At 41.7% G+C, this 23,694-nt stretch overlaps 1 protein-coding gene and 2 pseudogenes across 2 annotated transcripts; 1 reads left to right on the forward strand and 2 right to left on the reverse strand.

Annotated features, from left to right (window-relative positions):
- Positions 1-284: 284 nt before the first annotated feature.
- On the reverse strand, positions 285-2,810 carry LOC110488316 (uncharacterized). The gene is made up of 2 exons (XM_021560525.3): positions 2,493-2,810; positions 285-1,877 (listed from the first exon to the last, which is right to left on the reverse strand). Exon 2 carries the CDS (start codon positions 1,770-1,772, stop codon positions 834-836), a length of 939 nt encoding a protein of 312 aa, XP_021416200.2. The 5' UTR covers positions 1,773-1,877; positions 2,493-2,810; the 3' UTR covers positions 285-833.
- A 1,265-nt stretch (positions 2,811-4,075) lies between these two features.
- On the reverse strand, positions 4,076-18,345 carry LOC110534832 (pre-mRNA-splicing factor ATP-dependent RNA helicase DHX16-like; annotated as a pseudogene). The gene is made up of 14 exons (XR_016490450.1): positions 18,133-18,345; positions 17,076-17,279; positions 16,745-16,971; positions 16,333-16,399; positions 15,930-16,028; positions 14,993-15,145; positions 14,148-14,288; positions 13,755-13,917; positions 13,380-13,498; positions 11,231-11,298; positions 10,860-11,024; positions 9,917-10,078; positions 8,550-8,711; positions 4,076-4,855 (listed from the first exon to the last, which is right to left on the reverse strand). The product of XR_016490450.1 is annotated as a pre-mRNA-splicing factor ATP-dependent RNA helicase DHX16-like (transcript).
- A 1,491-nt stretch (positions 18,346-19,836) lies between these two features.
- Positions 19,837-23,398, forward strand: LOC110533739 (lysosomal thioesterase PPT2-A-like; annotated as a pseudogene).
- Positions 23,399-23,694: the final 296 nt, after the last annotated feature.

Genomic DNA, 23,694 nt, shown 5'->3' on the forward strand with positions numbered 1-23,694 from the left:
ACATGTCATGGAACGTTACGCCAGACAAAGATCTTATCAGAAATCAAATCAGCACATTTGGTTTTACTGTAAGGCAACGGCATGTAACATGGCACTGGGCCTATTGGAAATGTAATCGTTTTTTTCAGGGTGGTAGGATACCTCTGCTATGGCAAGAGAGACCTATTCCATTGTTATTTTTTATCTTTTTTTATATATTATTCTTTTTTGAACTCCATATGTATATTCATATTTTGTACGTAAACATACATTAGTTAGACATCAAAGAATGTAAAACAAAATCATGAGCGGAACATATTTACTTTGCGATGTAAAGAATAAGATAATGCTCAGTGTAATCAAATAATTCTCCATGGCAGACTTCAGTGCAATTACATAATACACAACTTTTTAATGAATTACATTTCCCCAGACAACATCCATTGTCCACTCTCACTTCACTGCAATAGCTGTCCCGTTCACATTTGGGTAAATGTTCCTTGTTCATGATGTGTATACTGCAGGAAGGAAGACAAAATGGTAGATAAAAAAATAACTCTTGATACACTTTTCCCATTAGTAGTTGTTGTGTATCAGTCCTTCATAAACAACATGGTCCTTGTTATGTATTGACCCCAGTTGAGTGTTCTCTAGTGCTTTCAGGGTCACCTTTCTTTTCAGTTCTTTCACATTTTCCTCGTAACTGAGTATTAGTAAAGAAAATGAAATGGCAGATACTAGGGTCACTGACAATCTTTGTCCTCTCAAAACATCAGAGTGATTATCTCCTCTGGTCTTACTTCCATTCATCCCACCACCATCCCCTCTTTTCCTTAGGGTATTTGACCCCCTGGTTAACCGGCCTGTGGTTGGCTGGAATTCCCCTGCTGCGGTTTGCTGCCGTTGTGGAGGACCACATTGGGCATGACCATGAAGGCCAGGATGCCCATCAGCATCAGCGCCACGGCGATGGTGATGATGGACGCCATCACGGTGTAGTAGCACTGGTCCGAGCGGAACATCCTGCGCAGGCGACCTCTGACCCTGCTAGGGGGGCGACCCACATCCACGACAGTGGCGAGGCCCTGGTCCATGGTGCCCAGCTGGAGGTCGCTGGAGGCCTGTCGGTCCTGCTTCTTGAGAGTGGGCAGGGTGAGGCTGGACTTGGCCAGGCTAGTAGTACCAGGAGGGGGCTTCTTGAGGACCAGCTTGCCCTTGCTGCGCTTGAAGCGCACGGACAGCGCCCTCTGCATCTCTGGAGGGAGTTTGCGGAAGATGTCCTGGTTGTTGCCCAGCTGGGGCAGGTTGCGGCCATGGGGCAGCTTGGTGAGCTCTCGACACACAGGGCAGGAAAGAGACTTGAGCTCTAAGGAGGTCACGTTGATCCGGGCCAGGCACTCCAGACAGAAGGTGTGCCCGCAGGAGAGCAGCTTGGGGGTTTTAAAGACGTTGTTGTATTCGCAGAAGCAAACCACGCACTCAGTGTCCTCCATGTCATTTTCCTGGGGGTCAGACTCCTTTCGGTTGCTGTCATCTCCATCCCTGTCTTGCCTCCTGTTCTCCTCGCTTCTACCACGCTCTCTCCTCGAACCTTTGTCTCTCTTTCGCTCCCTCCTTCTCCCAGATTCCCCTCCTCTCTCTGAGTCAGTGCTCATGGACCTACGCACCTTGGTGGATTTCTCCTTTTTCTCCTTCTTGATGCTATCTTTGCTGTCAGGTTTGGGTTTGACGTTGGGCGGCTGTTTGGCCCCGCAGCCTCCATCGGCACCCTGTCTTTCCCTGTCATCACTCATGGTGGACAGAGATATGCAGAGGTGCTCTGGTAGACGTAGCTGTGATGGCTTGAGTCAGATGGAGAGTGACAGGAAGTTCTGGTTTTTCACGTCTCTCCAGAGGAGCTGTGAGGGAATGTGAGATAAGGCAATTGGTTTGTCACAGAGCTAATTTAGTTCAGGCAACATAAAGACCACATTCCATTTCTAGCAAGGACGCAACAAAAAGGTCCTCTTGTATAGCTCAAATAGGTAAAGACAGGGAAATATAGTTTAGTCTATGAATATACTGTAACTCATTACTTGCCATACAATCTATTGACTAGAAGTCAATTTACACAAGCCAATGCTATTTTTGAGTTGTCATGCTGGGTTCCATGTCCTCTGCTCGTTTGTGGATATGGATGAGCCATTGACAAACAAGACAGCCAATGGTCTGTACGACTGTGTCAAATGTAAATTACATTTGAACTTATGGACCAGGAACATATTCAAACAGTCTTGGTGTTCTGAACGGTAGAGCTGAAAATGCTGAGCTACTGAAATGCTAAATTCACATACTTTAACACATATCTAGTAGAGGAAGTCACTATGGGATTTTGTATCAGTTACTCAACAAAAGTTGCAACAGTCATGAACAACATTGCAAACTATTAGCAAATAGTGATAAGCAAGAGTATGGGAGAGTGTGGTACATTGAGTTCTCACAATGACAAGTTCATCATGATCATGAACACGTACCTGTCCGTCAGAGACGTTCCTTCATAGAGTACTTTCCCAGTGGAGAAAATCCCATTCAGTGAGTCCCTTGCATCTCCATTGAGACAATAACATGCCAAGTGGACCTTATTCCTCCAGTTTTCCCCCTCGTCTCTTAGCTGTCTCTTCTTTCCCTTCTCTCTCGATCTGTAAATCTGTGTACGGTATTTCCTCTTTATATTCCTCCCTCATCCCTCCCTTTTCCATCTGCGACCTCTCACTCCCTCTCGTCTGACCAGTCGTACCAGTTTATTTGGCATTTAAACCACTGCCTCAAGTTTGTGTGCATCTCTGGAATGTGAGGGTAAAATCAATACTGTTATCGCATGATGTTTTTGTATCTCATTGTGTGTATTTGTACATAGTTTCTGGAACCTGTAGAACTGTAATGTGGGTAGTCTGGGTACCGCTGCCAGACAGTGTTTTCTATGTCTGTGTGTGTAAACATTTGAAGTTTTCACGACACGTCAATCTTTGCATAAACTGTATTAACATGTCCTTAATGCTTATTTATCTCCAATGGCCACTACAAGTTGTTTATCATCTTACTTTAAATCCCACATTCCAAATGAGCGTTTTGACATTCTACAGACTACAATGTGGAATGTGTTCGTTTCCTTGTCTGCTGTGGGGTCAGGGAAGTGTTCGGCTGCATGGAAAACTCCACTCGACTTGAAGCAGTGCACCTAACTGTCCACTGCACTGCAGCTCATGTCATGATGCGTACTTGTCATACCTAAAGTGTTTTTGTGGCATCAGACTAAAGCTTCACATGCAGGTTTACCATAATGACAAGACAAACAGGATCCACCCAAAAGCACTCAAGGCTATCTGCAATGGTTCAGCGACACCATTATGCGGTTTTATATGACAACATTGAGGTCCAATGAACCTCACCCAGAACTAAAAATGTGCAAATAATTTCATTCACAAAGCCCTTTTAGGTAAACTAATGTTGAAAGGGTTGAAAAATCAGCCATAGAAGTGCATGTAATCCGGATTTCTCATTTCATTTAGCAAACTTAACAGAAAATAGAAACAACCCACTAACAGCAGCAGAGGCATTTTCTGTGGTTTCTCTGACATTAGGTTTAAAAGTCCAATGAACATCAGCCAGATTATTAGTGTTGAATTACTTGCTAATTTAATCCAGTGGAAAACATTCTTGAAGCCACTATAGTCAAACTAATGATGTGCACATCATCCTGAGATCCCATCACGCTTCAGTTGTTTGAAATTTGTTGTATCCATTGGCTGATCCCAGAAAATCCTAACAACCCATAAAACACACACTTCAACTAACAAACCCTGATCCCAGGATTTACATGATACTGGTAAAAAAAACACATTATCCTGTGCCATTCAAACAGGCAAAGCAGTAACCTAAATATAGCCCTGATACTCTGAACTTCCTCATACAGGGAAATCAAAGACTAGAAGTAGCTAATTCTATGTATGGGCTATCATACGGTTAATGAATAATGGGGACAGGCAACTATGTAAACTGTCAGACACTCCCATGTTAACAAAAACAAACACTTAGCGCCTAAGCAGGACAAAGCAAGTGCCTGTAAAAAAGTTTATTCCAATAGAAAATGAAAGAGATAGTGGAACCATACTGGAGTCAAATACACACAGCATTGTTGGCTGTCCGTCTGTTAGGTGTAAATTGGGACAAGAAAATACATGTACAACCCCAACAACATCCAGACATTGGGCAAAAAAAGTGAACTATTTAGGGAAAGTAAATATGCTAACTCTCTGCTGGTCATTGGCCATTACATACAAAGCAGTAGCCATTTGTTTTCATCTGTCTTGCTGCTTGTTTCTGCATCATGGAGCAGGGTGAAGTTACACCTAGACACTGATAATTGGTTCAGTTTTGCATCCCCCCTAATGGTTAGGACATGGGGAGGGGAAGCTGATCCTAGATCTGTACTTTGGGGAAACTTCACCCTGGACCCTGCATCATACCAGACACAGGAAACTGACAGTCCAAGTGCATAACATTTCCTTATCATCAAGCTCGTCTAGCTCCGATAGGTGGTTTATGATAAATAAGCCCACAACCATGCAAGTTTTTATCCAGTACCTTTTTTTTTTGGCTCAAGGGCCTCAAAGTAAAAAAAAAAAAATCTCTGTTCCTTATGGCAGCCCTGCTTGGCTGTCTTATCTCTGAGGGGAGAAAGTATCGGAGTCTTTTCTAGTTCCTGTCCTTAGCCCAGCTCTTCCTTGGCCTTGCCCTGTTTGCGAGGCATCTTCTTACTGCTGCTGTCCTCCAGCTCCTTGTTCTTGTAGTAGTGGGGAGCCACCTCCAGCAGCCAGCTGCTGTCTATCTCAATCACCTTGAGAGGCAAAGAAAGAAGTTAAAATAAAAGGGGAAAATATATTAACATTAATTCAAAGTAATGTAAGAATAACAGCACAGCCCCTTCAATCGTATTCCGTCTTCCATTGACTTTTTACACATTGTGTTACGTTACAGCCTTAATCTAAAATGTATTCAAATGTTGTATTTTTACCTTCAATCTACACACAATACACCACAATGACAAAACAAAACCAAGTTTAGAACTTTTTGCTAATTTACAGTACCAGTCAAAGGTTTGGACACACCTACTCATTCCAGGGTTTTTCCTTTTTTTAAATTGGATTTTTAAAACTATTTTCTACATTGTAGAATAATATTGAATACATAAAAACTATGAAATAACATAGTCTTGAAGCAGTGCACCTAACTGTCCACTGCACTGCAGCTCATGTCATGATGCGTACTTGTCATACCTAAAGTGTTTTTGTGGCATCAGACTAAAGCTTCACATTTTAATTTTTTTATTTTACCTTTATTTAACCAGGCAAGTCAGTTAAGAACAAATTCTTATTTTCAATGACGGCCTGGGAACAGTGACTGCCTGTTCAGGGGCAGAACGACAGATTTGTACCTTGTCAGCTCGGGGGTTTGAACTCGCAACCTTCCGGTTACTAGTCCAACGCTCTAACCACTAGGCTACCCTGCCGCCCCGCCCCGACATGCAGGTTTACCATAATGACAAGACAAACAGGATCCACCCAAAAGCACTCAAGGCTATCTGCAATGGTTCAGCGACACCATTATGCGGTTTTATATGACAACATTGAGGTCCAATGGAATCATGTAGTAAACAAAATAAGTGTTAAACAAATCAAAATATATTTAATATTTGGCATTCTTCAAAGTAGCCACCCTTTGACTTGATTACAGCTTTGCACACAGCTTGGCATTCTCTCAACCAGCTTCATGAGGTAGTCACCTGGAATGCATTTCAATTAACAGGTGTGCCTTGTTAAAAGTTTATTTGTGGGAGTTCTTTCCATCTGAATGCGTTTGAGCCAATCAGTTGTGTTGTGACAACGTAGGGGTGCTTTACAGAAGATAGCCCTATTTGGTAAAAGACCAAGTTCATGTTATGGAAAGAACAGTTCAAATAAGCACAGAAAAACGACCGTCCATCATTACTTTAAGACATGACAGTCAGTCAACCCGGAAAATGTCAAGAACTTTTAAAGTTTCTTCAAGTGCAGTCGCAAAAACCATCAAGCGCTATGACGAAACTGGTTCTCATGAGGACCGCCACATGAAAGGAAGACCCAGAGTTACCTCTGCTGCAGAGGATAAGGTCTTTAGAGTTAGAGTTAACAGCCTCAGAAATTGCAGCCCAAATAAATGCTTCACAGAGTTCAAGTAACAGACACATCTCAACACCAACTGTTCAGAGGAGACTGTGTGAATCAGGACTTCATGGTCGAATTGCTGCAAAGAAACCACTAATAAAGGACACCAATAAGAAAAAGAGACTTGCTTGGGCCAAAAAACACGAGCAATGGACATTAGACAGGTGGAAATCTGTCCTTAGGTTTGATGAGTCCAAATTTGAGCTTTTTGGTTCCAACCGCCATGTGAGATGCAGAGAAGGTTAACGGATGATCTCCGCATGTGTGGTTTCCACCATGAAGCATGGAGGTGGTGGTGTGATGGTGCTTTGCTGGTGATTTATTTCAAATTCAAGGCACAATTAACCAGCATGGCTACAATAGCATTCTGCAGCGATACTCCATCACATCTGGTTTGTGCTTAGTGGGACTATCATTAGTTTTCCAACAAGACAATGACCCAACACACCTCCAGGCTGTGTAAGGGCTATTTTACCAAGAAAAAGAGTGATGGATCAGATGACCTGGCCTCCACAATCACCTAACCTCAACCCAACTGAAAAGGTTTGAGATGAGTTGGACAGCAGAATGAAGGAAAAGCAGATAAAAAGTGCTGAGCATATGTGGGAACTACATGATTCCATATGTGTTATTTCATAGTTTTGATGTCTTCATTATTATTATACAATGTAAAAAAAAATACAAATAAAGAAAAACCCTTGAATGAGCAGGTGTCCAAACGTTTGATTGGTATTGAATAACAATTGTGTACTACTCCCTTCACAGAACAGAGCAAACTGGCTCTAACCAAAATAGAAAGAGGAGTGGGAGGCCCGGGTGCACAACTGAGCAAGAGAACAAGTACATTAGAGTGTCTAGTTTGAGAAACAGACGCCTCACAAGTCCTCAACTGGCAGCTTCATTAAATAGTACCCACAAAACACCAGTCTCAACTTCAACAGTGAAGAGGCAACTCCAGAATGCCGGCGTCCTAGGCAGAGTTGCAAAGAAAAAGCCATATCTCAGACTCGCCAATAAAAATAAAAGATGACATGGGTTAAAGGACACTGGACAGAGGAACTCTGAAGCCCAGCATCCCGGAGTCTCTTCACTGTTGACATTGAGACTGGTGTTTTGCGGGTACTATTTAATGAAGCTGCCAGTTGAAGACTTGTGAGGCGAACTTTGGCAGCGATTACTGCATTGAGTCTTCTTGGGTATGATGCTACAAGCTTGGCACACCTGTATTTGGGGAGTTTCTTTCATTCATCTCTGCAGATCATCCGGGTTGGATGGGGAGCGTTGCTGCACAGTTATTTTCAAGTCCTTCCAGAGATGTTCAATCAGGTTCAAGTCCGGGCACTGGTTGGGCCACTCAAGGACATTCAGAGACTTGTCCCGAAGCCACTCCTGTGTTGTCTTGGCTGTGTGCTTAGGGTCGTTGTCCTGTTGGAAGATGAACCTTCACCCCAGTCTGAGGTCCTGAGCGCTCTGGAGTAGGTCTTCGTCAAGGATCTCTCTGTACTTTGCTCCTTTCATCTTTGTCTCAATCCCGACAAGTCTCTAGGAAGAGTCTTGGTGGTTCCAAACTTCTTCCATTTAAGAATGATGGAGGCCACTGTGTTCTTGGGGACCTTCAATGCTGCAGACCTTATTTGGTACCCTCCAGATCTGTGCCTCGACACAATCCTGTCTCGGAGCTCTAAGGACAATTCCTTCGACCTCATGGCTTGGTTTTTGCTCTGACATGCACTGTCAACTGTGGGACCTTATATAGACAGGTGTGTGCCTTTCCAAATCATGTCCAATCAATTGAATTTACCACAGGTGGACTCCAATCAAGTTGTTGAAACATCTCAAGGATGATCAATGGAAACAGGATGCACCAAAGCTCAATTCCGGGTCTCATAGCAAAGGGTCCGAATGCTTATGTAAGTAAGGTATTTCTGTTGGTTATATTTTAAATTTGCAAACATTTCTCAAAACCTGTTCTCGCTTTATCATTATGGGGTATTGTGTGTAGATTTATGAGAATTTGTATTTATTTAATCAATTTTAGAATAAGGCTGTAACGTTAACAAAATGTGGAAAAAGTCAAGGGGTCTGAATACTTTTTGAAGGCATTGTATATAATACTGTATACAAAGACAATGCTACCTGGAGTCACTTGATATAATAATAATAATAATAACAACAACAACAACAGTGGCAAGACTGCAACAACTCTCCCCTAAAGTTTTACTTTGTCCTTCACGGTGGTGGATTGATTCCATCTGACTCCAGATCTGCCTCACACGGAGAAGCATACACACAAACATGACCACACGTCTACTAGTACTGATCAAAGACCTGTCTCATGAACTCCTTGGTAGTGAAGACCAGCTCGTGGTAGATGAGCCAACGGGGCTGCTCCTCGAACAGGGAGCTGTTGGGGTGGACGTAGACTGTCTGCTGGTGCTTCACCGCCTTGCTAAGCCGCGCCGTGTGGTAGAAGTACCCCGCCGTCACTGCCTGAGAGAGATCATTTCTATTTATTTCACCTTTATTTTACATGGTTGTCCATTTGAGGTCAAAATACATATTTTTAAATTAAGTATCAGTGAGAGGGACAAAGAGGATGTATGAGTGAATGTATGTGTGCACGCTGTGAGAGAGTGAGTGGTGATGTTGTTACTGAACTGGGGAAAGGGGTTAGCACAGGGGTCCCCAATTACTTTCAGCCATGGGCCAATTTTTCTTTGAGTGGATGGTGTGGGGGAGGGGGGGGAAACATAGTTATAAATAAATAATTTGTAATAAATCATGTGTTATTAAATAAATAATTTGTACACTGACAATTGACGGCAAAAATCCCAAACAGATTTAGTATTTGACAAAAACAGAGTCCTTTCAAACCTTGATTTCATACAATCTATTTATGCGTGGAAATACTTGGGAACAGATTTCCAGAATGAAAACCACTTTGAAATGATTTCCTGTTGATTTAATAGTCTTTTCAAAATTATTAAAACAATATATAAATATATATATATATTTTTTAAAAATTGTATTACTTGGGTTTCCAATTAAAATAACCCACGGACTGCCTTTTGGGGAGTCCTTGTGTAGCAGTTTCACTGGAGGATGGACTATGATGATGAAGTTGGGAATTGGGAAAGCAGAGTGTCCATTCAGATGCATATTAAGTGAACTCAACCTGCCTCTCCAACCGGCATGATTTAACAACTGTTTTCATGAGCAGACAAAAACTAATCCCATCACCTATAAAGGGGTCCATTCAATCCCTCAGATCTGCTGCTAAATTTGCACAGTCACTGGTTTAAAGGGGCATGCACACAGATGTCGTGTGAAGCATATTCACACATTGGCTACACATGTAACAAAGAGCTTGGTGTCAGGTAACACAGCAAATTAGAAGTGGAACAAAGTGGTCTAGGCCAGTGTTCCCCAGCTCCGGTCCTCCAGTACCCCCAACAGCACACTTTTAGTTGTAGCACCAGACAAAATCACCTGATTCAACATGGAGGGCTTGATATTTAGTTGACAAGTTGAATCAGGTGTGCTGTTTGGGGGGGGGGTACCCAAGGACTGGGGTTGGGAAACACTGGTCTACGCTCTAGGAGGGTGTTTTAAAAAAATGTATGGTTTACAAGATGAAGCGATTTTATAGTGTTTTCATTGTCATGAGGTTAAGGTGCATTCACAGTCACACCGACCTTGCGGATGGGCACAATGTCGCCGCTTGAGCTGCACACCTCCACCTCGATCCTGTCCATCAGGCCCTCCAGCTGCTCCCTGACATCCCGCGCCCGCTTCATGGAGCGGAACTGGATGAAGTTCTCATAGCACCACTGGGTGGAGTAGCCACTCTCCAGCCACTGAGGGACAAATGAGGCAGTCAATATCACAGACTGAAAACAAAACATAGAACAGCGTTTGCCCTAACGCTACACAGCTCATTCAAATGATCAAAGCTTGATGATTAGTTGATTATTTGAATCAGCTGTGTAGTGCTTGGGCAAAAACCTTGGGGTTCCGAGGACCAAGTTTGGGAAACCCTGACATAGAACTTTGAGTTTTGCTCCAAAATCAGGACAAAACAGGGGGGGCTTTTCAGCCCCCAACTATTTAACGTGTTTTTTTTAGGATTTTAGTTTTTGGTCAAAAAATACTAAAATCACCAGGGATTCAGAAAAAAAAAGAGTTAAATATAGATCATCTGTTCCCAAGTATTCTCACAAATAATTTTAAAAAGGAGTCATGTGATCGTGCCTCAATGTAATCAAGGTATGAAATGATTATTTTCAAATACAACCTCTTTTTGGGCTTACTTGCTTATTTGCAGTGTACAAATAATTATGTTCCGGCCCCCCGACCCGCTGCTCCGACAAAAATCAGCCCGCTGCTGAACCTAGATGCCTTCTCCTGCATTACCATGGTAAAATGGTTTCCAACAGAAAAACGAAAATGCAGTTCTTATTGGACACGTTCAGGTAGTCCCTCCATGTTTCAGTCCGTTTTTATTTATTTTTTTACAGTTGGTGCCAAATGAACATGACCCAGAACTGCTACCCTGAAACCTTATATGAAACAAGTGAAAACATCAAAGTGGGGTAGTATCACATCTTTATCCTAACTATCAAACCCAATCCTCTTGACCTGTGTGTAGACGTTGAGCAGCACCATATGGTCTCCTCCGGGGACCACAAAGTTCTGCCTGGCGTTGTCAGCGTGAACCACCTTGTCTTTGGGCCGGTAGAAGATGGAGTTGTTCACAGACAGCATAGCAGCAATGGTCAAAACACCTCCTCAGAACATTTATACCTAGAGAGACAGAGGAAGATGGAAATGTTCAGTGAAAAACAAAAGGTATTTCATGTCCTGTTGAATAATTGGCACTCAATAGTATTGAGTGAGGGGGAAAGATAGAGAAAGGGGAAAGATGAGCAAGGTAACAGAACAATAAGAATAATGAATTCCAAGATGATCATTTGTTCCAGGCAAGTACCAGGATTGCCATAGAGACTCACTGTTCTGAGGCCAGGATCATCTTGCTCAGCATAGGGTCCACCGGCAGCTCAGCCATCCTGCGGCCCAACTGGAACACAACACACATTACATGACCTTTCACATCAAATAGTCACCTTTCTAAGGTATTAGAAGCCAATATGTTCATTCACTTGTCTAATGGTGATGGAATCTATTTGCTCTATTATATAGCCTTCCTTAATTCCCAGAGGTCATTTTCACTTTTTAGGTTACATTTATTCACACCAAAGAATAAATGGAAAGACAAAACAGTACAGATAAAAACCTCATCACAAAAACCAATACACAAATATAAGTACAAAAAAAGTGTGTTCAATCAGTTAAACAAAGTATACTAATTATAACTGTATATGATATACTCAGTATAAAAGAAAAAACATGTTTGATTGTGTGTGTATGTGTGTAAGAGTGGGGGTTAGGCTACAAGGAGGAGACTACTGGGTAGTTTGGTTCATCGGGCTGACCCCTAATCTACGCTTGAAGTTATTGAGGGATGATGATGTTTTGGCAATGTGAAGATAGGAATTCCAGAGTATGAAACCTCTGTATCGGCTAGAGAATTGACTATGTGAGGTGCGGCAGTGGGTCGGGAAAGGTTATCGATTTGGGAATTAACCTGAATTGATTTGGGCTCCTGAGTGGTGCAGCGGTCTAAGGCACTTTAACTCAGTGCAAGAGGCCCTGGTTTGAATCCAGGCATTGTAAATAAGAATTTGTTCTTAACTGACTTGCCTAGTTAAATAAAAGGTTCAATTAAAAATTTTAAACGATTGAAGGGTTTAGGTAAGTTGTCTGGGAGGTATGTATATTTGTAGATGACGGTGCATCATTTGAGTATATTAATGCTGAAGTAAATGATAATTGAAGTAAATGAGAAACGGGTAAATTAAGCTATAGTATAGTGTTAGGAAGCAAGCCTGATGACCCAAATCACTTACCTTTCTGATGACACCAAAGGACTTCACCACTTTGCTGCACACAAAGTGAATATGATATTTCCAGGACAACTTCTCATCAACTAGAACACCTAGGAATTTAGTAAATGAAACCTGGTCCATTTCATTCCCACCAATTGTGATTCTGTCTCTTTTAAAAATATTTCTTATTCTTACCAGTAAATACAATGAAGCCCAATTTTTTTTTTTTCATTTAAAGATAAGATCCAGATTCCAGATAAGATCTGGAAATTCAGAAAATTTGCCCATGCCTGAGTTGGCTTCGTTGATTATTGAATCAAAATTCTTGTCTGATAAAATCAAGTTGGTATCCTCAGCAAAAAGAATGGGAAGTACGGTAGATGCACAACCATTTGCATATACAACTTGTTCTCTATCATATACGGAATTATATAGCCACATGTATAATCATGAAAACAATTTAGCAAGTGATATGTCATGATCAACTGTGTCAAACGCTTTGGATAAATCTACAAAGATGCTAAGAGCGTATTCATTGTTCTTCAGGGCTGTAGATATTTTATCCTCAAGTTATAAAAGAGCCAAATCAAGTAGTTTTTTTTTATTTTTACAAAAAACATATTGGTGCTTATATATAATACAGTGTTGGTTTAACATTCAACATTCTTTTATACACCAGTTTCTCTAGGATTTTAGAAAAACATGGTAGTACAGATATTGTGCAATAATTTGTAAAAGATCTTGGATCTTATAGAGGGGGATAACTTTGGCAATTTTCAAATCTTTAGGAACAATACCAGTTTGCATTGATTTGGTGAAGTAAGATATATACGTTAGAGGCTCAATAACGGAGGAAGACACTGATTTCACCAAAAAGGCACCTTATCATTAATTGCTGCTGATTTCTTTAAGTTACCAATCACCTCCATTACACCAGGTGGATCAAACTAACGCAGAGAAGGGAAATGTTCCTTAACGTATGTTTTTGATTTTCATTGACAGAGAGGAACCCACCTTCACAAAAAAGTTATTACGTTCACATGAGATAACATCAGGATCACTATAGGTCTTATTTCCAACATTAAATGGTGATGGGATAGCCGTAGAAGCCTTTTTCTTATTCAACAAGGAAGGGAGGAGGGAACGGTGACAATGCGATATAAAAGTATTGGAATGGTGCCGTTGTTTTGATAGACAGTCTGGCGTTAGTTACCTTGGTGAGCTCTCCGAGGTGGTTGAGTGCATCCAGTGCGTACAGCTGCTCCAGAGCTAGCACCAGGGTCTCGTGAGGGGGCGGGTCCATGAAGTCAAAGTGGATAAGGTCATTAATTCCTGTCAGGAAAAAATATATGGCACTCTAATGTAAAACAAATCGACACCTGGGTTTAAGACACTCATAATGAGGCCCAGGCCATTCGCTCCACTAGGAGCTCAAACTAATAAGTCAAGTAAGTCAAACTCATAATAGTGAACTACAGACTATACTTAAGTGGATTACTTCAAGAGGACTTCTGTGCTTTTTAAAACATGTTGTTTCCTGACTTATCACTGTAACATGATTTTGTTCCATAAAGCATATGTTCCATACCCAAGCTCTTGAGCAGTAGCACTACGTTGCCCAGGTTGGTTCGCTGGATCTCGGGCACGGTGGACTCCTCCATCTCGTGTTTAAATGCCCACGCAGTGTAGAGACGGAAACACTTCCCAGCAGCCACTCTGCCTGCACGACCTGCTCACTGATTGGCTGAGGCCTGTGGTGAATCAAAACACAGATGGAGTCAGCAAAATGGTCAGAATGTTGTCCAGAGAACTAAAAACAAAATCTACAAAAAGGCAGTCAAAGAAACGGGTGTTTGAAATACTGGCAAGAGGCATCTTCCACAACCACGGTACAATAACCCCGACAAGAGCCACATGAATGATACTTTCTAGGACAATGACCATGAAATGGCTCGTTTAAAAACCAAAGCTAGCGTGTTACCCGTGAGCAAGGCGTGACAATCAGAGACTCCATCCCAGTGCGGGCGTTATAGCTCTTCTGCTTGCAGAAGCCTGGATCTATGACGTATATGATCCCATCGATGGTTAGAGAGGTCTCTGCAATGTTAGTGGCCACCATCACCTAAGGAAACAGAGAGGACACTTTGTACATCAGATAATGTGTTTATACAGAACATCCACAAGAGAATGAGAAACACGGAGGCAGGAATCTGAAGAATGATGTCTTAAGTGATCAAATCAAATTATATTTGTCAAATGCACCGAATAGAACAGGTGTACGTACACCTTACAGTAAAATGCTTACTTACAAGCCCTTAACCAACAATGCTTTAAGTTAAGAAAACACATTTTTTTAAATAAAAAAAAGATAAGTAGAAAACAGAAAATAAAATGAACAAATAATTAAACAGCATCAGTAAAATAAAAAGTGAGGCTATATACAGGGGGTACCGGTACAGAGTCAATGTGCCCCCAATGTGCCCCCCTGATATCAAGAAGCTCTTTTCAGTCATAAGACATGGTGGTAGAAACATTATGTACAAATTAAGTTACAAATAAAACGCGTAAAAACACACATAATAAAAAAAATACATAATGTACAAATTAAGTCACAAATAAAAAGCGAAAAAACACACAATTGGTTACGGGATCGTTAAAAAGGCAGCCATCTCCTTCAGTTGGGTTGGATTTCCATTTGGGTAAGGAAAATAATGCATACATATTTTCTAACATTATTTGATCCCAGAGTATAAAACATATTTCCAAAGTGGTCCTTGACCACCCCCTAGTGGCACAAGTTTAAATGGACAGAAGAGGTCCTCTCACCTTGCGTGAGCCAGGTGGTGTGGGGCTGAAGATCTTGGCCTGCATGTCGGAAGGTAGGTTGGCGTAGATGGGAAGCACCAGGAGCTCAGATATCTTAGAGCCCAGACGCCTGCATCTCTCCTGCAGCAGCTCACAGCAAGTCTCGATCTCCTCCTGTGGAAATAGAGAGAGACGGGAGAGCGGTAAGGACAGACACCTTGGCAGAAATGTATGTGTCATGTATTTATTTTACCTGGTAAGTTGACTGAAAACACATTCTCATTTACAGCAACGACCTGCGGAATAGTTACAGGGGAGAGGAGGTGAATGAGCCAATTGGAAGCTGGGGATTATTAGGTGGCCATGACGGTATGAGGGCTAGATCGGGAATTTAGCCAGGACACCACGGTTACCACCCCTACTCTTCCGATAAGTGCCAGGGGATCTTTTAGTGACCACAGAGAGTCAGGACACCCGTTTAACACCCGTATCTGAAAGACGGCACCCTACACATTAAAGAGTCACATACAGAATGAATAGACTTAATATGGTTGCTGATGTAGTGTGATTTAGTAGATGTAGTGTGTGATTTAGTAGATGTAGTGTGTGATTTAGTAGATGTAGTGTGATTTGTAGTAGGCCTAGCTAATGTGTAGTGACCGATGTAGGATCTGACGTTGAGCGAGAGCAGATGTAACGTGACGTAGTAGCTAATGTGTAGTGACCGATGTAGGATCTGACGTTGAGCGAGAGCAGATGTAACGTGACGTAGTAGCTAATGTGTAGTGACCGATGTAGGATCTGACGTTGAGCGAGAGCAGATGTAACGTGACGTAGTAGCTAATGTGTAGTGACCGATGTAGGATCTGACGTTGAGCGAGAGCAGATGTGACGTAATAGCTGACGAAATGTGAACGTCAGCGTTGAAGCGAGGGGTCAAGGCGCGAGTGTGTCAGACCTGTCCAGTGAGGAAGACCAGACAGTCTCCGGGGGGCTGTGTGACGTGGATCTGTAGCACCGACACAACACAGGCCTCCAGGTAGTCTGCCTCAGGAGCCTGAGAGAGAGGGAAGTCGTAAACAAACCATACCAGAGAGCAAAGAGTACAACAGAAGAACAGATAATTGGCCTACATCTTTGACGTACATTAGCATCATCCAGCACTTTTCACGAGTGAAATTATTCACTTCCTGTCACAGATTTAAAGGCTCTAGATCGGTTTAAACATTGACCGGAGGGAGTTTCCATGTTAAATCCCCAGTGGGAAGTGCGCACTTTGGGAGAAGGTTGGAGAATGGGGATGCAATCTTTTGTCCTGAGGCCATTCCACTAAACAGATGGTCAGCAGAGGCACCTTAGTGTACGAGAGATGCCTCCTCCTCTTCATCCTTCTTACTGGACTTCTGGTCGCCATGGCCCAGCTTACTACTGAGAAAGATGAAGGGCCTTTTAGAAACTCCAACCACACAATCTAAGTGGAGACTTGTTCAAGCAGACATTGAAGCCACAGAGGAGTAGCAGCTGAAAATTAGAGACTACACAGCATGAAAACAATCAAAATATTCTAGGGTAACTGGCTTCATTGTTGTAATGTATTTATGGTTGCAATTCAGTTCATGAGACCATAGACTCCAGAAGCTGCATCCTGTCTCCCTGAAGTCCATACAAGTCAAATACAGCTGTCAACATTTAGCTAAAAAGCAACAAGAGAGAGGAAAGCTGGTAGAACGTGTCACAAGCAAGCAACATGAAACCCCTTTCAAGGTTGATTACCTTTTACGGGTCTCCTCTTCACTAGATGATTGACTCTCCTCCCTTTTCCTGAGGTGCTTCCTCTTATCGCCTCGGTCTTTACTTTTCTTCTTCTCCTTCTCCCTCACCGCCTCTCCGTCACTCTCGCTGTCCGACAGTAGGGTGTAATTTCGATTCTTCCTCTCAATCTCCATGACACGTCGCTCTATCGCTCTGGCTGGCTTTTCAACGACTTGTTTACGAGGAATCTGAAACACATAGATGGAAAGTCCTTACTAGATGGTCATAATAACCACGGTCAAAAATAAGAAACAAGCATGCAGTTCAATACGAAGAAAGCAAATAATTTGACCTTTTCATACAGTTCCTGTGCAAAGGCGATCACTCTCTGATTAATGTCGATGGTGCCCATCGACTTGAGGTGGGCCACAAAGTCTTGAGCGCTCAAGGATTTACGCGCAGAGCCGATCATGAACTGGGCGACATATCTGTCACTAAGGGCGAGGATGTCGTGCAGACTGTCGCTCACCCATTGCTCTAGGTTTGCCATTTTTTACTAATAGGGAGACAAAATCAGTTAGCTACGGTATAGATGTACACAGAGAGTTGCATAGTACTAGGTATCACAGGAGGCTGCTGAGGGGAAAATGGCTCATAATAATTGCTTATCCCACTCCAGTCATTACCACAAACCCATTCTCCCAAATTAAGGTGCCACCAACCTCCTGTGCTAGGTATATAAAATGTAATATAAATGGGGAACTTCTATAGCAATGGTGATGATGTAGCAGGGAATGGCTGCCACAGCAAGATTCCTATGCTACACAAGGGTATATTTAAGCAATTAGGGAGGAGGGGGTGTGGTATATGGCAAATATATCATGGCTAAGGGCTGTTCTTATGGAACGAAGCAATGCGATGTGGCTGGATACAGCCCTTACCCATGGTATATTGGCCATATTCCACAAACCCCCAAGGTAACTTAAAGGTATTATGAACTGGTTACCAATGTAATTAGAGCAGTAACATATTTTATTAGACCATATACCACAGGTATGACAAAACATTTATTTTTAATACTCTAATTACGTTGGTAACCAGTTTATAGCAATAAGGCACCTCGGAGGTTTTGTGGTATATGGCCAATATACCACGGCAAAGGGCTGTAAAGGCACTCCGCGTTGCGTCGTGCCGGTAAACAGCCCTTACCGGTGGAATATTGGCCAATACCACACCCCCTCGTGCGGCACTGCTTAACTGTAAAACGGAAAAGATCCGCTGGATGAGCATTAGTAGGAACTTTCCAAGTAAAAGCCCTGTAGCTTTTCTTTCCCTCCTTTATTTTCTCTTTGACGATCTGAAGAGGAAACTATTCATAACATAGATAGGTAGCCAGCGAGCCACATTACCTTGTTTTTAAACTGCAATGAACATGGGGTGATATATGAAAACAGCACAACACGCAACAGCTAGCAAGTTTAGCAAAAACTTTGTCAGTTTAGGTTAATTTGCTTCACGCCTGACTAATATGTGGACGTTTAACTAACGAGTGAAGTTCAAATTAGCCCTCTCATTACTAACAACAATCCTGTTGCTTACAATGACACTTGTGGAGCAACAACTGGAAGCGGAATTACGGAGTTTCAATAAATCTCTGGTCGGATTCTGCATTCTGCCCCCTGGTGGCTGGTGTACAGAACAACCCAATCAGAACAAGTGTGCAAATTGTTTGTCCAAATGATGGCACATCTGCATCTTAATGAAGAACCTGCATTATAAACATATTTTTTCCCGCTATGTACATCGGTCATCGTTAATACCATTAGTTGATGAGGCATTTTGCATTACACTCAATGGTTAAAGACCTATCTAATCTATATCCATTTACATTATTTCCCGTCTAATCCTTTTGTGAGTGGAATTTAGGCACAGACTGGAAAGTGTAAACATCCTTCCAAGTGCGTGTTGTGACCATTGAATTACAGTGAACTAAATTGATGGCACCAAACACTCAAAGTCAAGTGAGGCTAGCATGCGCCTGACAATGAAATAAGATGATAGAGGAAAAGGAGGTGTGTTCTTCCGTGAACCCCACCACGCAGATGTGTAATAATGAAAGTAGGTAAACATAGTAGACTGGAACTTACATTTCTCGGGTAATGCAATTATGCTAGGGTTATGTAACTAATTATTATCTCCTGCACGCTGAAGGAATCAAACTTTATTTTTCGGTGGTTTAATTGAAAATGAGAGCATCGTTGGACATCAATGGACTTCTGCTGCTCTTATGTGGAGTTAACCTGGCCGACACGCTTGGGTACAAACCGGTCATCATTGTTCACGGCCTCTTTGACGGTCCTAAACAATTCCTTATACTTTATACAGTCTATGAGTGATAAAAGATGGTTTTTGGGCCACCAAAACTCAAATAATAAATATAAATATTAAAACGTGTTTCCATAAATAAAAGCACTAAAAGGGCAAAAAAGTATTAATGGAAACAGTTTCACATGAAGAGAGAATTTTCTAAGATCCTGTTTTAGTGCACCTGTGATACAAATGTAACATTACACATTCCTCTAAAAACATCTGGCTGTTGTCCTGTTAAACATTCTCCAGAGAGAAAAAGGTAATCCATCCATAATTTCCCCCATACCAGGAGCAAACACGTTTTCATCCTATAATATTGGCCCATCATATCATTATACTTTAGCAATAAGGAGGGTGTGGGTGAATACACCCGCCCGAGAGGGTGTGGTCAATATGATCAATATACCATGGCTAAGGGCTGTTCTCATGAACAAAGCAGTGTGGAGTGCCTGGATACAGCAATGTGGAGTGCCTGGATACAGCCCTTACCCGTGGTATATTGGCAATATACCACAAACCCCTGAGGTGCCTTATTGCTATTATAAACTGGTTACCAATGTAATTAGAGCAGTAAAAATACATTTTTAATTCATAGCCGTTGTATAAGGTCTGATATACCATGGCTTTCAGCCAATCAGCATTCAGGGCTCGAACCACCCAGTTTATAATGGATGTTATAATATGATAGAATAACATGTTTCAAGTACATAATTTTTTCTTGTATCTTATTTTGACTGGCCCATCCAGGTACCAATATGTCAGTGATAGATCTGTATGATAACATGGCCAGCCCGACGCCACTGTGGGTGCAGGTGCAGGGCTTCAAAAATATGTTCTATCCAATCATGCAGGAGGCATAGCATGGCGTCCATCTTATCTGCTTCTCACAAGGTCTCTCTATCTCAGTTATTTAGCATTTTTGGAACAAGACATAGAGATATAGCTCTGTCTGCTTAATGTTGTCTCCCCCTGCTTCTCCTAGGTGGTCTGATATGTCGAGGACTTCTTTCTACACTTCCTGACCATAATGTCCAGTCCTTCATCTCCCTCTCATCACCACAGGCTGGCCAGTATGGAGGTCAGTGATGGTCACTTTCTTCTCATAAGTCATTTTCTATCAAGCAAGGCTTACAGTGCCTTGCGAAAGTATTCGGCCCCCTTGAACTTTGCGACCTTTTGCCACATTTCAGGCTTCAAACATAAAGATATAAAACTGTATTTTTTTGTGAAGAATCAACAACAAGTGGGACACAATCATGAAGTGGAAGGACATTTATTAGATATTTCAAACTTTTTTAACAAATCAAAAACTTAAAAATTGGGCGTGCAAAATTATTCAGCCTCTTTACTTTCAGGGCAGCAAACTCTCTCCAGAAGTTCAGTGAGGATCTCTGAATGATCCAATGTTGACCTAAATGACTAATGATGATAAATACAATCCACCTGTGTGTAATCAAGTCTCCGTATAAATGCACCTGCACTGTGATAGTCTCAGAGGTCCGTTAAAAGCGCAGAGAGCATCATGAAGAACAAGGAACACACCAGGCAGGTCCGAGATACTGTTGTGAAGAAGTTTAAAGCCGGATTTGGATACAAAAAGATTTCCCAAGCTTTAAACATCCCAAGGAGCACTGTGCAAGCGATAATATTGAAATGGAAGGAGTATCAGACCACTGCAAATCTACCAAGACCTGGCCGTCCCTCTAAACTTTCAGCTCATACAAGGAGAAGACTGATCAGAGATGCAGCCAAGAGGCCCATGATCACTCTGGATGAACTGCAGAGATCTACAGCTGAGGTGGGAGACTCTGTCCATAGGACAACAATCAGTCGTATATTGCACAAATCTGGCCTTTATGGAAGAGTGGCAAGAAGAAGGCCATTTCTTAAAGATATCCATAAAAAGTGTCGTTTAAAGTTTGCCACAAGCCACCTGGGAGACACACCAAACATGTGGAAGAAGGTGCTCTGGTCAGATTAAACCAAAATTGAACTTTTTGGCAACAATGCAAAACGTTATGTTTGGCGTAAAAGCAACACAGCTCATCACCCTGAACACACCATCCCCACTGTCAAACATGGTGGTGGCAGCATCATGGTTTGGGCCTGCTTTTCTTCAGCAGGTACAGGGAAGATGGTTAAAATTGATGGGAAGATGGATGGAGCCAAATACTGGACCATTCTGGAAGAAAACCTGATGGAGTCTGCAAAAGACCTGAGACTGGGACAGAGATTTGTCTTCCAACAAGACAATGATCCAAAACATAAAGCAAAATCTACAATGGAATGGTTCAAAAATAAACATATCCAGGTGTTAGAATGGCCAAGTCAAAGTCCAGACCTGAATCCAATCGAGAATCTGTGGAAAGAACTGAAAACTGCTGTTCACAAATGCTCTCCATCCAACCTCACTGAGCTCGAGCTGTTTTGCAAGGAGGAATGGGAAAAAATGTCAGTCTCTCGATGTGCAAAACTGATAGAGACATACCCCAAGCGACTTACAGCTGTAATCGCAGCAAAAGGTGGCGCTACAAAGTATTAACTTAAGGGGGATGAATAATTTTGCACGCCCAATTTTTCAGTTTTTGATTTGTTAAAAAAGTTTGAAATATCCAATAAATGTCGTTCCACTTCATGATTGTGTCCCACTTGTTGTTGATTCTTCACAAAAAAATACAGTTTTATATCTTTATGTTTGAAGCCTGAAATGTGGCAAAAGGTTGCAAAGTTTAAGGGGGCCGAATACTTTCGCAAGGCACTCTATGTATAGGTCTTTTTTTTAAATGATTTCCTCCAACAAATTCTAACACATTGAAGTTTTGCTTTTTGTCATACAACAAAGTAAAACTAAAATCTATTCATGTCTCACATTTCAAATAAAAAGTGAAACTTTGCAAGCCGAATGTGAACTTCAAACACATTATATGTTCCACACACCACCCACATTTAACTAGCCTTTTCGTTGTGCTTCTCCCACAGACACAGAAATTCTGACATTGTTTTTTCCTCACTATCTAAAGGCCCGTGTTTTTCACCTGTGCTACTCTTCAGTGGGACAGAAATGGTCCATCTGAAATTTCTGGAATGGTAAGACAGAATTGGGTAGTTAAAGGGTAACTTCGGTTGTCGAACAAATAGAGGACCAGAACTTTTGTTTGTAGATGTGTATCTGAGCACAGTAAAGAGGCTCACAACTGTTCTTTTTTTTTTTTTTTTTTGCACCAAAATGTTTTGTCCTACCAGACCCACACCAAAGAGAACGCTTCCTGAAGAGCAGCAATTATCTGGCCCTGCTGAATGGAGAGAGACCACACAGGGAAATGACAGGTACTGAAATTCATTCCTACTGCATATATCTCAATATCCAAAACTGAAAACCTAGATTCGATTAGTCATCATTGACTGATAAGGGAGAGACAAAATCTCCAGCAAAGTTCCTTACTTCTCCTTTCACACTACCTTGTCTGCATAATGAACAGAACTACACATTTTGTAGCAACACATTTAGTTTGGGTTAACATACTTTCCCAGAATATATATATTTGATAAAACTTCAGATTCAGTCTGGCCCTACTGACACTGTTGGCCTAAGTAGTTTTAAATTCTATAAAATGTGGAGAGACCTAGTTACTCTCACTCTCAAAACAAATACATGTATCTCTCTCTCTAATCATCAAAGTGGAGGAAGAACTTCCTGCGTATCAACAAGCTGGTGTTGATTGGAGGACCAGATGATGGCGTGATTACACCATGGGAGTCCAGGTATCCATGGTCACCATCACCACCATTATTTTACACAAAATGAATTGCCCCGTTGTATATCCTGCATTCTTACACACACATTGGTTGCATCTCTGAGACGTGGGCTCGACACTAGTGACACTCTATACCTATTGGACTAACCATTTCTGTTCTCTTCAATCAGTCAGTTTGGATTTTATGACTTTAACGAGACCATTGTTGAGATGAGGAACCAGGAAGTAAGTTAGTTTAATGGTATCATCTACCATCATTGATAATGTTCATGTCATAATGTGATGGGTAACTATGTGCTTCTTTGTCTCTCTCATTTGAATAGTGGTACGTTAGGGATTCGTTTGGGCTGAAGACATTGCATGCTCGTGGAGACCTGGCTGTGTATGTGCTCTCAGGAGTGAAGCACAGCTATTGGCATTCTAATGAGACGGTGTTCAGAGGCTGCATAGAGGAGTGCACACATACACACTGGATATAATGTTCACAGAACAGACATAAAAGGTTATGCACATTGTCTTTGATTGACATATCATAGTTGTATGTAGTGCCTTTTTTTATATATACAGTATTGTTTGTCTGTGATTATGAAACAGCGAAATCAAGTGTTTTTTGTACAATAATAGGAAATACACTGAATTGAACTCAATTTCACATGGTGTGTGCTTGCACAATGCTTTCACTCTTCTCCTGGTGAATCAGACTTGTTTCTCTCTTTGAATAAATCTTTGTGATTGATGATAGTGTATAATCTTTATATTTGACTGAATCTTAAAAAGAATTACCAAACATTGGACTACCATATTGGCACACAATCGCCCAAGCATGCAAATGTCATAGTTCCATAG

Source organism: Oncorhynchus mykiss, chromosome 2, assembly GCF_057628025.1.
Source record: "Oncorhynchus mykiss isolate SJ-2025 chromosome 2, ASM5762802v1, whole genome shotgun sequence".
Lineage (NCBI taxonomy): Eukaryota > Metazoa > Chordata > Actinopteri > Salmoniformes > Salmonidae > Oncorhynchus > Oncorhynchus mykiss.